At 40.2% G+C, this 16217-nt stretch overlaps 1 protein-coding gene across 3 annotated transcripts in view; it reads right to left on the bottom strand.

Moving 5' to 3' along the window:
• Positions 1–6852, bottom strand: part of TKT (transketolase) — a 28777-nt gene extending 21925 nt beyond the window's left edge. For 2 of the 3 annotated variants that reach the window (XM_050904932.1, XM_050904933.1), the window contains exons 1-2: positions 6628–6852; positions 1070–1187 (exon numbers count right to left, since the gene is read on the bottom strand). In XM_050904932.1, the coding sequence (XP_050760889.1) occupies positions 1070–1187; positions 6628–6734 (225 nt within the window). In that variant the 5' untranslated portion in view covers positions 6735–6852. Of the gene's footprint in view, positions 1–1069; positions 1188–1720; positions 1729–6627 lie in introns of all 3 variants that reach the window. The other variant, XM_050904934.1, reaches the window with a different exon arrangement.
• Between the last annotated feature and the right edge of the window lie 9365 nt (positions 6853–16217).

Genomic DNA, 16217 nt, shown 5'->3' with positions numbered 1-16217 from the left:
CAGCCAGGTCCAGCTGGACAACTGCAAAGTAGTAGTCATCTTCCACCCACAGAGTCATTAGGAGTCAAAAAAGCATGCAGAGGTTTGAAGCCATTTACCAACTCTGGGCAGAAACCCTGATTAATGAGAGAGAGGTAAAGCAAACATGAAGAAGCAACTCTCTCTTATTGCTTTACCACCTCAGTATTAGCTGCTTGCTTCTCATCCAATTACTTATTTCAGAATGGCAATCAGAAGTGGCAACAGTTATTATATCCAATGCAAGGATATACACCATCAGTTATGCAGCACAATTGTAAGCCACCACGTGAGGAACTCTGACTCAAAGATGGAACCTGCCTCACTGGAGTACTTCATCTGCCATTTTTTACATCATTATGTTTTCTGAAGGCCCCTCAACTACCTTTATGTCATATGATCGAACTGTCCCTGTGATTTGCAAGGGCACAATGCAAAAGGGGATAGAAACGCTAATGGCCAGTCCAGATTGTGGTTTTCTGAACCATAGCAGCTTCAGAAGTAGTATTGACTTTAATATTATATTGGCACAGTAGGAATGCAAACTACTCACTAACCTACCATAACTATTTCATATAATGCTCCCTGAAAAGCTGACAGTAATTAGTGCACATTGTGACGTGACTGCAGGCATAACAGTGTGGCTGCATTTAACAAGTAGAGCACAAAAGCTAACTGCAACTTACTCATTAGAAAATTGGTTATGCCAAAATAAAACAGACATTAATATTTCTTGATAGATTTTATAGACAATATAATAACATTTATTATTTAATATTAGAACAACTTAACATAGTGAAGACTTATCAAGACACATTATACAGACACTTTTTCATTATTTTAGAGTTATGCTACAACTTAATTCAACCAGCTTTTTTATTCGTCTTTCTGAAGTAGACAAATTCCAAGCTCTCAAATATTTCCCATAGAATTCTGTGCAGATGCAAGCATAAGTAAGCATAAGTCAAGGAAGACAAGTCAATTTAATTTACAGACAAACAGCTCTTTACTAGCAGACTGCAACAGTATAGCATAACAGTTGTTATTTTACCTTTGAAAGAACAAACCGGTCGTTGCTGGCGTTTCTGGGATCTTGCACTTTGTACCTCATGGTATGGAAAAACAGCACAGACATAATCTCTGCTGCACTGCAACATGATGTAGGGTGGCTACAAGTCAAGACAGACCCAAGATTACCACTTCTCATTATTGTTTACTCAGGACCGTATCTTTAAAATATCACTTTACCAGTACCCTACTCCTCAGCATTAAAATACACAGTCTTAAGTGTTTTTGATAACCCAGCCCATCTACCATCACCCCAATGCCAATTAGTTGTACTTTGAGACAAAGGGAGCCTTCTTATCTAGTTGTAGTGGATGTTAAAAGACAGACCCTGGTGACAGCTCAAGAATATATCTTTTAGAGCTCTCTGTTCTTCTTCATGCCAAGGAACACCACCCTTATCGGTGACTGCGAAGCACAGGAAGCAGTATGACCCTGTGCCTGAAATCATACTCTACTGATTTATCTGACGGTAGAAATTCACACTGATGCAGAGGAAACAAAGACAGCTTTCCACAGTACTTTAGCCACTCACCGAGTGAAGGAATTTAAAGCATAGCATCATGACTTGTTCAGGCCCCGTTGCACAGGCAAGGATTCGTAACACAAGATTAACTTTTGCAGAAAGTTCTGGAACATTTAGAACTGTATAATACAGGTACCATTTTATTTTACCATGTTAGAGCTGATAGAACTAGAATTCTGATTTCTAAAGAGGGCATGAAATAATTCAATTCTTGTTTTTCATCTTCTACTGAAACTGGACACAGAAATTTACTGTCTCCAGTAAACACCCAGATACACATTGTAAAATACTAATTTGTTTAATCCTTGGCCAAGAGAGGAACCAACGTTTTCTACATTTACATCTATATCAGTTTGAAATACTGAACTAGTTGGTTCATCAAACATTTATAAGTCTCTGGGATAGTCCCTCCCATTGAACTACCTGGGATGACTTTTGCAACAATTTTCAACAGCAGCACAAATTAATACTTCAACTATAACTTGCTTTAGAAATACACAGGCCCATTTGAGAAGCAACTATGCCATATAGTACCAACAAGCAAATATAAAGTTACATGAAAAGGGTTATTTCCAAGTGGCAAATATTGAGTTATTCCAAGACAAGGTATATATTTCATTTGAAATGTAACAGAAGGGCATACAATTACTTTTATTTATCTACATTACTGTAATTTAAATAATGATCACTGTAGTTCTTATGCACCTTGCAGGGATGGCACTACTTGACCACTTGAGTGTATTAGCCTTGGCTTTTCACTTGTGATAAAGCTTAAAAGGTGTACAGAGACTCTTTAAAAACCTTTATTGAGTGTGGAAAGTAGCATTTTTCAGATTTTACTGGTGTAAACAGATTCATTCTTGACATCAGTGGTTGCTACTGAAGTACAGGAAAGTGAATGATGAACAGTAAGAAGGTTATGGCTGCAGAAATCTGCACCAGCTTTGAAAATAACTTGCAGTCTCATCTCACTTTCTCTTCTACCAACACTTATTTTTCCATCTTTAACACGATACTCTTAAAATGTTTGACCTTACTTGTAAAATAGGACAAACTTACTATGAAAGTGTCACATTTTGTTTCCCGCATGTACATTTACCATGCATGTTAGGATTAGACAACACTTTCACTGGAACTTTTATCAGAATATTCTCTTCTGGTAGTAATAAACCTTCCCTCCCAACATCCCCAACAGTGCTGTAATAAGAGAATAAAAACATGCAAAACACTAGCAAAATATGAATTATGGTTAGTGTCCATCCCTTAGTAAGTACTCACACACAGGGAACCAAAAGAATTAGCTTTAAACCATGGTTCAAACATATTAGTAAATATTTATGTATTTGAGTTAATCAATAAGCCTTACATGCTTGTTTAAAGCTTTCATTCCTTTAATTTTATTAACTTTATACTTAACCATACTTCTATGAACTCCTGGTCTTGGTAAAAAAAGTTTTAAACAACCTAAAATGGTAGCGTGTGGAAATAAAAAAAAAAAGGTAGAAAAATTTAATAAATTACCTGAAAATTGGAAAAAAATTCTTGTTAAAACTACAGATTAATTAAATGACTTCCTACTAACAAAAATTACCCCCAATTTAACTACATATCTGATACCAGAAATCATTCTAAAATAAACTACACAATTTTCTTTAAATATAGCCATCTTAACTACATCTACTGGTCTTCTATTAGCTCATACTTTTCTAATAAGTTCTGTTAAAAGAATTCCTTGTTAAGCCTAGCAAAGTGTATTTTGATTACTTGTACAAGGGGAGAAAAAAACCACAGCAAGTCATTGCCACTATTCTCACACAATCTTCCACATTTTATTCCTGATTGACAAACAACCTAAACTTTGTGGTGGTGGTCCAATTAACACGCTCCTCTGCCAGATAGCTTCTACTGAAGAACCACCTTAACTTTGAAATATAGCCTTTTAGTAGGAAACCAAACCAAAGTACATTAGAACACTGAAATCCTGGATCCACACAAATCAAGAGTAAAATAATTACCCTAACATAGTTTTGTGGGGAGGTTTTATTACTCTGCATCAGTTTGTATTAGCTCCATCTACACATGTCTACACATTTCAACTGAGAAGAATAGTGGTGGAATGTTAAAATGGAATACTGAGTGAAAGACAAAAGCTACCAACTGAAGGAGAAAATAATCTGCAACAAGTGATCATACCACATGTTATGAAACTTAACTGCCTCTTAAGAAACTCTTGCAACTTCCACTTTTAAGAATTTAACCATCTAATTCTAGGAAGCCAGGCACTGGTTCAAAACTGCAGAAATTTATCATTAGCTACAAAAGAGACTCTACCAGTTTTGATGAAAATGTCTGCACTACTTATCTAAAAGAAAAACTTCTTCCACGCCCAAAAGCAAGTATGTTCAATCTTTACAACTAACTTAATCAAATTTTTCCCCACCTAAGGCATTTTAAGCACAAAATCTTTTTCCAGTTCACTGAATTTTTCCACTACAACTGGTAAAGTACTCAAAGTGATATGTTTGAGCATCTTCAGAATCAGACTACCTGATCTTTTAGCCCTTGTCCAGACAAAGGCTGTACTTTCTTTAACTAAAGTTAGTACAAGTAAAGACTGCAAGAACTGGTGTGTCAGATCTACCATGGAACCACTCGTGCTGCATATATGCCACAGTTTACAGAAATTACTTCCTTGAAAGAAGTAGGCAGGTCCTGTTTCAAGTGCTTTTATTGCAAGTATTTCCTTCAATTTTACAAACTACACCTTTAACAAACACAAATTTCCTTAACAAAGTCAATACAAGCATGACAATTTTTTTAATTAACTGCAAGCTTCTATTTAAATTTAACTTGCATTCACTTTCTACATTCTTAGTGTATACCAGCGATTTAAGCAAAGCTTACTGTCTCATTCAGGTTTTGGAGAACACATTCATAACGTATAGCTGTTTTAGAAATGTATGTGATTTGCCTAACATCGCAACAGACCCTGAATGTCTTTTTCTTTCAGGCACATTACTACACCATCATCTTGGTAACCAAATCTTATTAATTAAGAAAATATATGACTTGTCAATAGAATCTTCCCTTCAGAGCCCATCTTTCATAATCTGCTCATTATCAGGTTGTATAATAATTTCAGACTCTACACAACTCTAGTACTAGAATAAGCTAGAGTGATTAATGAAATGCCTTTGTGCAAGAAGTACTCAGTATTGTAGCATACATGAAACAGGAATAAAAAGCGACTTTTTTTTCTAAAACGACTTTTACTGTTTCTTTATCAGTATGAGGACAGTGGTTTTACTATCGAATTTCATGGACCACAGAAGAGAAGCAAAGGCTGTAGCAAGTTCCTTATTCTTTAACAGCACATCGGACAAAACAGAGAAATAATTTTATCTGTAGATAAGACAACTGATACCATACACCTCTGTGGCCTGCTTAAGATACACACTAGAAAGAAGCTCAAGACTGAAGCCCAAGCTCTACTAAGTAGACGTAGCACAATTCTTCTTACCTACAATTTCACACAGGCTTGTGTAATACTGCCTGCACATTGTAGCTTTGAAACAAATAAAGAATTAAAAGAGCAATTGTTGGGTATCCTGTACTTCTCTCTCCAGGCTGGACCAAACAAGCTATGGCTTTGTAAAAACCCACTCCTATGGCTAGTCCCAACACCCCATTTTACAGGAAGAACCAAAGCAGCATTTTCATTTGCTGTATGCAAAAGGAATGAGTAAAGTTCAGTTTCTGTATGCTTTGAGAAAGAGCCATATGAGGTAGCCCATGCCAGACACAGGGTGGAAAGCGTAAGGCAATTCAAAGAAGAAACTAAAATATTTTACACACCACCTTTCTCCACACAAACCTCAGCATCCAAAGAATTCCTTCCAAAAAAAATCTTTTTTTTAAACACTACAGCCAGTTTCAAAGAGATCCAAAGGAGGAAATTGCAACGAGATGGGATTTAAAAAAAAAAAAAAAAAAAAAAAAAGGCCAGCACTCTATATGGAAGCACTCAAATGTATTATTCAAGCAAAAAAAATAGCTTTAATTTTTACATGAGTAAAAGCGGACTGTTTGCATAGATTTTTTTTCCATAGGTAAAGCACGATCAAAGGAAGGATAACCCTGGAATCTGCACACATCAGAGCCTACACTAAATCCTGTCCAGAGGCCTGAATAAACTGCCCATTTGAGACCGCGGGCATTTCACAGATAATCCCACTTGGGCTCACTTGAAATTCTGTGCAGAATTAGTTCCAACTGACGGGCACGAAATGAAAAAGAAACCGCTTGCGCCTCAGGCACAAATTCTTTGGTTTTCAGTCTTGCATCAACTTAGCATTCCCGGCCTCTCTCCGCAGTCACAACACCCGCCGGTCCCGGCGACCGACGTGGCCTGCGGCGGGGCGGCTGCCGCCCGCGGGCTGGGCCGGGCCGGGCCGGGCCGGGCGGCCGTCGGCCGCGGGAGCCCCACACCTCACCCGCGCTCCTCGCCCACGGCCGCCATTTCCAGATGTAGCACCTCCATATCAAGCAGCTTCGCGCGAAGCCCCCGATGCGCCGAGGGGGCTCGGGCCGGGGGGGTACAGGGGATTTGGCCGTGACCCCCGCGGCATCATCCCTCCCCCACACCCCGCGCTCGGGCTCCCCATCCCCGCGCAGCGCACGTCCCGCCCCGGGGCCGCCTCAGCCCTTCCGCCCACCCGCGGGAGGCACGGATGGGCCCCCAGCATCCCCGCCCGCTCGGTGTTCTGCACAATGGGCATAAAACAGAGAGCGAGGCGGGGGCTCTGTCCTCGGGAGACACCGGTGCGTCCCCACGCAACGGGTAAGGGGCCGAGGGAGCCCGGCACAGCCCCTCCCAGCGCCACCCCGCCTCGGCCTCGCCGCTGAACGGATGCACGACCCGGGATGCGGGAGCGCGGCTCGCCGGAGGGGCGGGCGCCGCGTATCCGCGGGGCCGGTCTGCGGCCAGGGCCGGGGCGCAGCCCGCCTGCCTCACTCACCCGGAGCCAGCCGCGGTCGTGGCTTTGATGGAGCTGATGCGGAGCCGGTTGGCCGTGTCCTTCAGGGCCTGCAGGGTCTGCTGGTCGGGCTTGTGGTAATCCTCCATGTGGGCGAAGCAGGAGGGCCGCGGCGGCAGCGGGGCTCGGGCGGCGGTGGCACCTGGGGCTGGGCAGGGACGGCGGCGCTCCGCGTGGGCTGTGGGCAGCGCGCCTCCGCCAGGCCGTGCCGTGGGGGCGGAGGGAGAGGCAGAGGGAGAGAGAGGGCGGCCGCCCCGCCTCCCGCCTGCGCCGGACCTGGCCGCGCACACCGCGGTGGCCGCCCGCAGGAGGGGCGGGGCGCGCCCGGACGGCGCGGCGCGGCCTCGCGGGGCCGCCGGCTCCCCCTGCCAGCGCCAGGAGGCGGCGCTGGGCGCCCGCCCTTGGCCGCGCGCGGGCGCCCTTGGCGCCACTTCCCTCCCCCGCCCGGCAGCCGGTGAGAGGCGGGCGGCGGCGCGGCGGCGGCCCCTCACAGCCCTGCGCAGTAAGTGGGGCGGCCCTGAGGACGGGGGGCTGGAACCCGCCGGGCTTAGTGGAAAGGACTCTAGCTCACGTTTTTCCACCACTCGAACCCTGTTCGATAAAGCTGTTTCAGAGGGTTTCCGCTTCAAACGTGTTCCTGTCTGTAAAAGAATGTCACTGCAGCCAATGCCTCTTAACAGTAACCTTGTTCCTCTACACAGTGAGGAGAAAGAGTAACAAAATTACCCTGTGTGGCTTCCTTTCAAGAAATAATTCATATTTCTATAATATACGTTTAAAATTTTGACAAATACAGAAACTTTTGCATAAACGATTGACTTCACCAGCCATCGATCAGGAAATACGTTTCCTCCAGCAGTTCTGAACACTATGACATTAAAGCTACTGACTTAACTAGGGAAGTTAAATATTTCATATTTGTTCTAGAAAAGCTTGAGCAGCACTAGAAGGCACAATCTGAAAAGAAAAGTTTAAACAGACAACAAAAAAAATCAAATACTTCACATCTTGCTCATGAAACCTGGTATTCCTGCACTGCACTCTCGATGTATTTCAGCGTTCTGTCCACTGGTAGTTTGTCCTGGAAGCTGTATTATACGATTTAAAAATATGAATATATTTTGAAATCTGTTTTAAATGTAAACTGTTACATCTAGTGAACTAGTGCTATCATCATCTAATTTCAGAAGACACTAGTGATGTGTACCATTTACATTAAAAAAACTACACCTTTGTCTTCAAGACTCTGAAGACTTTGGGTTTCAGAAACAAAGGAAGTCACCTGTATTTACACAGTATCCATCCATGCTCACTTGGCAAACTGCAGCTAAAAAGTAACATGTGAAACTCTTAGCAAGATAAGATAAAACTTTCTTCCATAAACTAACCAGTTTATTGGAAGAAATAAAAGCAGACACCATTCCCTTAGCTTAACTGTTGTCTTAAACTGCTCCATCAGTTGTCTTTTCAAAAATCCTTTTAACAAAAAACCGCCGAAGAAAAACTAGACTGGAAATAGGCTATGTGCCAGGAAGAAGGAAAAAACAGAGCCAAATAACCAAACTCGACAGTAGCAAAGTGCAAAGTTCACTTTAGAGAGCACTACACAAAGGTTAGTTGCTGCAACTGCCATTTGCTATGCTCCAATCTATATTCTACTTTAAAATAATTAGGTAGGCCAACTACTTTATTTTCTTTTTGCAGAACCAGCTACCCAAATCTTTTAATTTCAGTAATACACTTTGAAGTGATATGGACAATAAAATTGGGATATGGAAGAGCCTGATGAGAATCACATAAGCCTTCATTTAAATTTAGGATCTCTGAAGACATGGCCTATAATGCCAAGAGCTTCCAATGGCAGAGCAATGCCCCCTTAGAGCAGAGAGCCAAGAACTGAATTTGTTAATGCACTTCAAGGGTCATTGTGCAGATCTGCTACTGTCTCAAGGTACAGAAAGACACACCATATGCCCTGTAACATGCTATGTCTAAACAGCAACTTGGAAATTAAGTAATACTTGATAGCTAGAAATTAGCTAGTTGTGTAGGAAATCATAGCAAAGAGATCCTAGCTGAGGAAACACAGAAAAAGGACTGCCAGACATGGTGGAAGCAATCAACAGCCATTCTTAGTAGCAGTTTCCCCACAATATTCCTGTTGAAATCCACTTTGGTTCAACAATACATGGACTTCTTTTGTCCTCCTGGAGCTATGATGCCCAAAGGAATATGGTCAGTAGGGGACTACGAAAGATCTCAAGATTTACAAGTAGCATCTACAAGAGAATTACTGATTTAGGGCTCCTCCTTTTCAGATTTTCAACTATAAAACCTACCTTAACTATTGGAGAAGTAACAGTAAATTCAGACCTTAAGTTCCCCATGAAAGATCCTTAACTGAACCTTGTATGTGCTATATACTAGCAAATATCTTGCTAGGATCTGGCTGTGCCATAGCCTCAAATAGGCCTAAAAACAGCCTAATCTTGTAGAGTGAGGGTTACCAGGCTCTCTGAGCAAGTTACACAACTTTCCCCTCTTCTCCTTTGTCCTTCCTTGCATCCTTTCTACTACCTCTTAGCCTTTCTCAAGGCAACACCACACTTGATTCTGTCTGCAGCCATATGGTCAGAAGGTAAGTCTAAAGTAGCTTGAGCCAGAAGTACCATCCTGGATCAAATCTCCTGATCCTGCTTGTCCTGCAGAGCAGTCTCAGAGCTCATGAACTGGATTCCTTTCAAATAAAGATGAAACAGAAGATTCAGTCTGGGAAAACAGCTAATACACCCAAGCCATTAATGAGTATTCAGTCCAACAGGACAGACAAGAGCTAGTCTGGAGCAGAAATCAAAAACACATATAGCACGGATGTTGAGTCTTCAGCACCGTCTCATGTGCTCTATAGACCTGCTCTACTGGAATCTCCTACCTGCTGATGTAGACAAAGCCACAGAACCATGTTACTAGCACAGCAGCATTTATTAGCTTGAGCTCTGCTCCATGCTTCCTGATTAAGAGCAGTTGTTAAAATACTGGCTGTGCTAGGGAAGTGAATGGCGATTTTTCTATCACCCCTACCGTTTAAACACTGTTGTTTAGACAGATGTTGACATCTGGCTCAACCATCATCTCAGTGACATGGATAACTTCATGTCAGTTGAGCGAGGTTAGGCAGGATAACTTGGTCTACCCTAATCTGTGATTTATAAGAGATGCATCAAGTAAATTCTTCAAATGAGGCCAAGCATAAGTGAAATAATGGCTATGATGCCACAGTATTTAGTGTTGACTGAAGATACATTAAGAAAACATGGCAGTACACCCTTCCAATTTCAGCTGCAGACAATAAGTTTCCAAAAACTTCCAAAACACGTTTGCATCAGGAAATAAAAAGCTTGTTTTAGAGGTAAGAGTACTTCATCTTTCTAGATGGCTAGTAGTATCTATAAACACAGTAGAAAAATACCATAATGGAAGCAGGTAGCATGAGAACAGTCAAGTAATTTCTACACTATGTTTTTGCTTCCAATACGTTAATTTACTCCATGTTTTATGTATAAACAGTGTGATTAAGATGTAAGCATTGCCAGGCTGTTACTCTTTCTCTCTGGATACATCACCGGTAGTGCCAAAGTGAGATAATCGTCAACTAAAAATAGTTCAGTCACTCCCTGCTCCTTAGTCAACGTTCTTTGTTTTCCCTCACAATTCTTTTAAATATACGCTGACTAGATCATAGCCTCCATTTTGGCTTTATTGGTCCAGGCTGATTTCGTTCTTTGGCTGAAGAGCAAGGCCTGTGATCAAGTTTCTGTGATTACAGTGAAGATGCGCTCTTGAATCTTCATTGTAAGGATGGCTCCCTAACAACCTGTCTCCTTAGTGTACTGTAGCAATAGCAATCTTATCAACTGCCTTCTCAGGCTGGACATACGGTGCTTTTTTTCCCCTCCTGTAAGAAAATAAGAGGAATGATCTGGATAAGACCACAACTTTACTTTGTTTCCTCCATTGTTATCTGGATGGTAGAAAGACTTTAAGATAGACTTAGCTTAGATAATGTCATTGGGAGATTACTGCCCGCAACTCACCCTTCCTTTCCCTGAATGCTCGTGCTGCATCACTGAGTGCTTATTTATGGTATTGTGTTAAAACAGCAGCTCAAGCATACACAGGATGAAATTCCACCTTGTGTCAGTGCCTCCACTTTGGTCTACTGAAGTGGCATGTTATTTCTGCAACTTTGACCAAGTGTGATAGACTGTAAAGCAATAACTAAAGTCATGGTATACATTGTGTACAACAGTCAAAATTTCTTCCACATTCTTGGCATCTGCCTCTGAAACCACCTATAATATGATTAAAACAAGGAGGTAAATGTATGGACAAACAGTCTTGCTTCAGTATATACAATCACATTTCGTTAGCTTCAGTATTAACTACGAGACTAGACAGCTTCTTAAATACATACAGAGGACAATTGGATTTTTCCATCCCCTCCTCCACACATTTCACAGTCAGGGCATTATGTGCAGTAGAAGCATGGAAGCTGAGCTATGGCTGTCATTTGCTGAGATACTGCAAAAATGCATTGCTGACATAAGTACATGCAACCCTGTTTACCAGAGCAGGAGCTGCATGCACTCAGCACTGCTAAATTCAGGCCATTTAGCTACCATGGGGCTAACGTGCCCAATTTTGCCTTAAAAACTGTTCTCAAAAGAAATTCCAAAATCAAAGTCTAGTAAGAACACTGAGTGGTTAGGTAGTTCATCACCTACAAAATCCAAACAATAGTGAGTAAAGAAAATGAGTGGAGGCATGGGAGGAGGCCAATGGGCTGTGCAATTGCAGTTTAAGCACTATACAGATTCCAAACTGAACTGCAATCTCCCAATCACTGCTGGCGTGGATTGTAACCTTGCTAGTCTTGAACATCTCCGTATAGTGTACAGGGTTTCATTTCATTTGCAGGGTACCTTAAAAGAAGACAAGTTATGCGGTGGAATTCCAATCATTGTAGTCTGTTGTATGGGAATGCAGTATATTCTCAGAATAAATCTGGTGCTGCAACTTTTCCAGAGATTCAGTCCATACTGACACATCTTACTCAAAATAAATTCTGTTCTTTTGTCATTGATAGCAAGTGGTTTTAGTTAAGCACAAGTGCATACTCAAGTAAACACCCTGTGAAAATATTCAGCAGGCTGTGAAATAATGATCAGCTCTGCAGTTCCCATTGGAGCATGAAAAACACTTTAAACATCCTTTAGTTTCCATAGAACAGCAGTTGTCTCTGCTACGCAGGCTACAAACAGCTATAACCAGCAACCTGGAAAATGCAAGGTTCTCATGCAGCACCTGATCCAGAAATATCCAGACAGGGAAATCAATTCACCTTTGAAGTCCGTAAGAGTAAGATACAAGAAAAAGATACATACATGCAGAATATATTCACAGTTCAACTCAACTATAACCTTCTCCTCAGATACAGCTGACAAAATAATCTGCAAAAGGAAAAACGTTCATGGAAAGCTTCATAACAGAACAGACCATTTTTGAGCTACAAGCAGCCAGATGTTGGATAAAAAGAATTTTAAAATCATAGTAATTTTTATATTGCCTCTAAATAAAATGTCATTTAGTAAAAAAAGACTGGAAAACAAACCAAAATTTGCAAAGTTTCCAAAATATTATGGCAATTTTATGATACATGGAAAATGTTCAGATTAAATCAAATAGGCCAAATCATTTGAGACAAGTTTTATACAAAGAGACTTTTTTAATCTCTATCTAACATGTAGCCTATCAGAGAAAAACCAAATCATGGCATGTCTTACACAGTTAAAAGGAATTCATTGTGACTGGTTTTCGTAATTGCTCTGCTGTTTTATGATATTTAGGGAAGTATTTCTGCTAGCAATGCAACAAAATTACAATATTTAAATGGAAGTTTGTAATGCTAATACAGCAATATTTGAGGGTATTTGGATTAGTTTAATTTAACCAACTGCTAATATTATTTGCAAAATTTTTGTGAATTTGCAAACTAAATTTTAACTTGTTGCAATCTCTTCATATTATCTAACATAAATATGAAATACTTATGTAGTAGGAGTTTGAGGCATTTGCCTGCATCTATGCTTGAAGGCCTACTGAATAGATAAATTTTCCACAGACACTTCATCACATTTGCTTTCTCTTTCTCTATTTGATTCTTAATAATCCAGCTTCCACAACACTTCAAACAAGCTGGGAAGTTATTAGTCACTTTAGACTGTTTAAATGAATATCTGTATTCAAATAACTTAATTTGGTAAAATTAAAAGAATAAAGTTATCATCAATAACTTACGCTAAGAGAAATCTCTCAAATACCAATGCTTTCATAGGTTGTGTAAGTTTAGAAAGAAGGTAGGAGAGACAGCTGTAATGACCAAATAAAGCAGGATTTATTTGTGCTGTAATGCATATGGAAATAAAGAAACTGAAAGAAATTTTCTTCAGCTTGTCCTCTGCAACACAACAGGCTTTGACTATTCTTGCCCTTTGAAAGAACAGCTGCATTAGAAGCCCTTCAAGAAGGGAACTGTTCAAGAATGGATGAGATGGATTTGTGCCAAAGCATTCTCTAATTATGCAGACCATTATGCATCACCAGCACATCCCTCCACATGTGCAAAAATACAGTGACTTCAGTTATACATGGAACAGATTGTTCAGCTAGTCTTCAGTAATAACATTATTTAGCTGCTAATGAATTTAAAGTAAAAAAAAAGAATTAAAAAATCTCCAATTTCTGTGCAACATAGCATCAAGAATTGCAAGAAATGAGGATTCATACTGCATGGGAACAGGTATAGGTGTAGTAGCAAGATCAGGCTGTCTTTTTTATCTAAAATGAAGCTACAGATAGAGCTACATCATGGGCCCAGGCCCAGTCACTATGTAGTATGCAATCTACATTACTTTCACATACATCTTTTATCTTAGCAATTTTCTTCAGACAGCTATCCTCATATCAGCAGAATATTGATTTATGTTTATTTTCAACCCCTTATTAAAAGTACTGCACGTATTTCTAACCAAGCCTTTGGGTTTTCTGTAAGGGCTTCTGTTGTGGCAGGATTTTCCTATTCAATCATTGGAAAGCAGAGATCTCTCATTATAATTGGTGCCCTGTGTCTTCCATCTTCATTACACCAGGAACAGGGCTTGCTGTAAACCACAACAGATTCTGTACACATCCAAACCCTGTAGGCTTTAATTTCACCCTTGTATCTCAATTCTTGTGGTAAGTTTAAGATAGCAGAAGTTTCCTTTACAGCAATTTTGTTACATGGGAGAACAGAAGCTAATTTATTTGATGCTTAAAAACTAAACTAGAGAAGGCACTTAGCGTTATCCATAAATCTCAGGTCTACATGAGAAAGTCAGATGGATAACCCGCTAAGCCTTTCCATCCCTCTTACAAACCACAAGTAGTAAAGCAGGACATGCCAGCCATACACTCTCTAAATGAAGACCACAGAGTTTTGCATACAGGAGACAGGCTGGGAGATCTTCGCTCTGTAGATACTCTTAAAGCTTCTTGACTTATGAGGAGAAAAGAAACACAACTTGAGCATTTACATCACATATCTGCATGTTTTCAAGTCAGGCCTAAGGGCAAGTGCTTTCATTTCAGCCAGCATATAAAGAAAGCTTATTCTTTTGTGGTTATATTTCCCAAGGTTGATTTTGTAAAATGGAGTTTCTTGAATTTTAAAGAATGGATTATGGTAGAAATATTTTTAAAGGTCTATTTAATATGAAAGATAAAGGGCAACTAGGTATGAGCAGCCTTGTTCTATGTAGATTTTAAGCTGTAATGGGAGGCCATCAAGCAAAGATAAAAATTAGGTACTGCTGTGAATCGGCCAACTCCATTATGCTGCTTCATAACTGGAGGTTAAAAAACCCTATAGCAGACCTGGCAAATTATGTATTGCTACCTCAAGAATTAGAACAGGGAAATCATGCCTAACAAGTCTGGTTTTGAATACACTCTGAAATACTCTGGATTCTTATACGCAAACTGCATTTGAGCTTTGGGAATACCTGAAGACAACACACAGCAGTACAGAAACACAACTGTAACTTAAATTCTTCCGTGCTTCATGAATACCTTCACAGGCCACACTTGTCTCTCTATAATATTCCCTTTCACATTTACTTACGCTCTTTTGCTATTCCTTCCCTTGTTCACTTCTCAGGAATCTTCTATTCACTGGTCCTTTCCCTTTCATTTTATTGCAAGTACTCTTTCAAAAATGCAGCAACTGATAAAAATATTCTTTCTTCACTGCCCTCTTTTCCCAATGCTTTTTGAACCTAATTAGGAGTCTCATATGAAGGATTCTAAGAGGAAGTGAAAAATCGTTGCATAACTGACAAAGATGAGCTTTGCAGTTAACGACCATATTTCAGTTACAGTTCTATCACTGAAGCTTAACTCTCCTAAATTAGCAGGTCAGTTCAAAAGTAAATCCCTCAATCATAAAATCTGGAGGAGAGAAAAAAAGCTGATTCACACTTGAAGTTGTATGAATGTAGGAGAAAAAAATTCCACTATTGGGCACTGAAAATAACTTTCAAAATTGTTTAACATGTTATAATTTCTAATCTTTTGAATTTCAGAGTAGGTCACTAAACTTAGAGAAATTCACCTCAGCTATACTAAAGACTGTATTTAGTGATTTGACTGCATCCTGTTCATAAATGAAGAAGAGAGTTGTATGAATGACAGGTTTCTTATCCTCTATACTAATGTTAAACGCCCCCACCCCAGTATCTTGTATATTGAGAATGAAGTATAGTTGAATCCTTATTAAATACATGAGTCCACTGACTTCAATTAATTTGGCCCATGAACATGAGCTACAACTTGGTTTAAAAAGCCAGTTGTGTTATTTCATTCTGCAAGCCTGCAAATTAAATTTGAGTTTTAGTGGATGAGTTTTAAGAAGCCTAATGCTTACTCCTTGATTCTATCTAGTGCTGTATCACCATCATAGTAGGGATTGACTTTATGCTCTCATGCACTCTTAGAAAACACGACTGTAGAGCACACTAGCAAGAGAGAAAAGGCCAAAAAGATTTTGGTCTGCATAAATTTTTTGTACAGTGCCTGGTTTAGCTGCAGCTACACATAGTAAGTCAGGAAGTATTATCTTATTTCCAGACTAAAGGGGAGCCCTTCATAGGAATAACAGTAACCAGGAACACCTGGATCCAGAGAAGACAAAAAGGTTAACAGCATCAACAATGACAAAAATACTTCCTCAATATTGACCAAACAGGCAACACATCTAACAAAATGTAAAGTTAGATTCTAGGCCTTAGCCGTTTCCACTTTTCCTCAATTACCTTACAGTAAATCCATGATTTCTGTCCTTGTTTTGTATGGTAGTCTTCTATTAAAAGAATCTGCTTTTGTATATGGTACAGGAGCCAGTTCAGTATTAACTACTACAGCAGCAAACACCATTCTTCAGTGGCCTCTCCTGACATTGGGTATGCCTCGCAACC

This window comes from Gymnogyps californianus, chromosome 13 (genome assembly GCF_018139145.2).
Source record: "Gymnogyps californianus isolate 813 chromosome 13, ASM1813914v2, whole genome shotgun sequence".
NCBI lineage: Eukaryota > Metazoa > Chordata > Aves > Accipitriformes > Cathartidae > Gymnogyps > Gymnogyps californianus.
The sequence above is the reverse complement of the archived record's forward strand: the minus strand, read 5'-3'. Positions and strand labels throughout refer to the sequence as shown.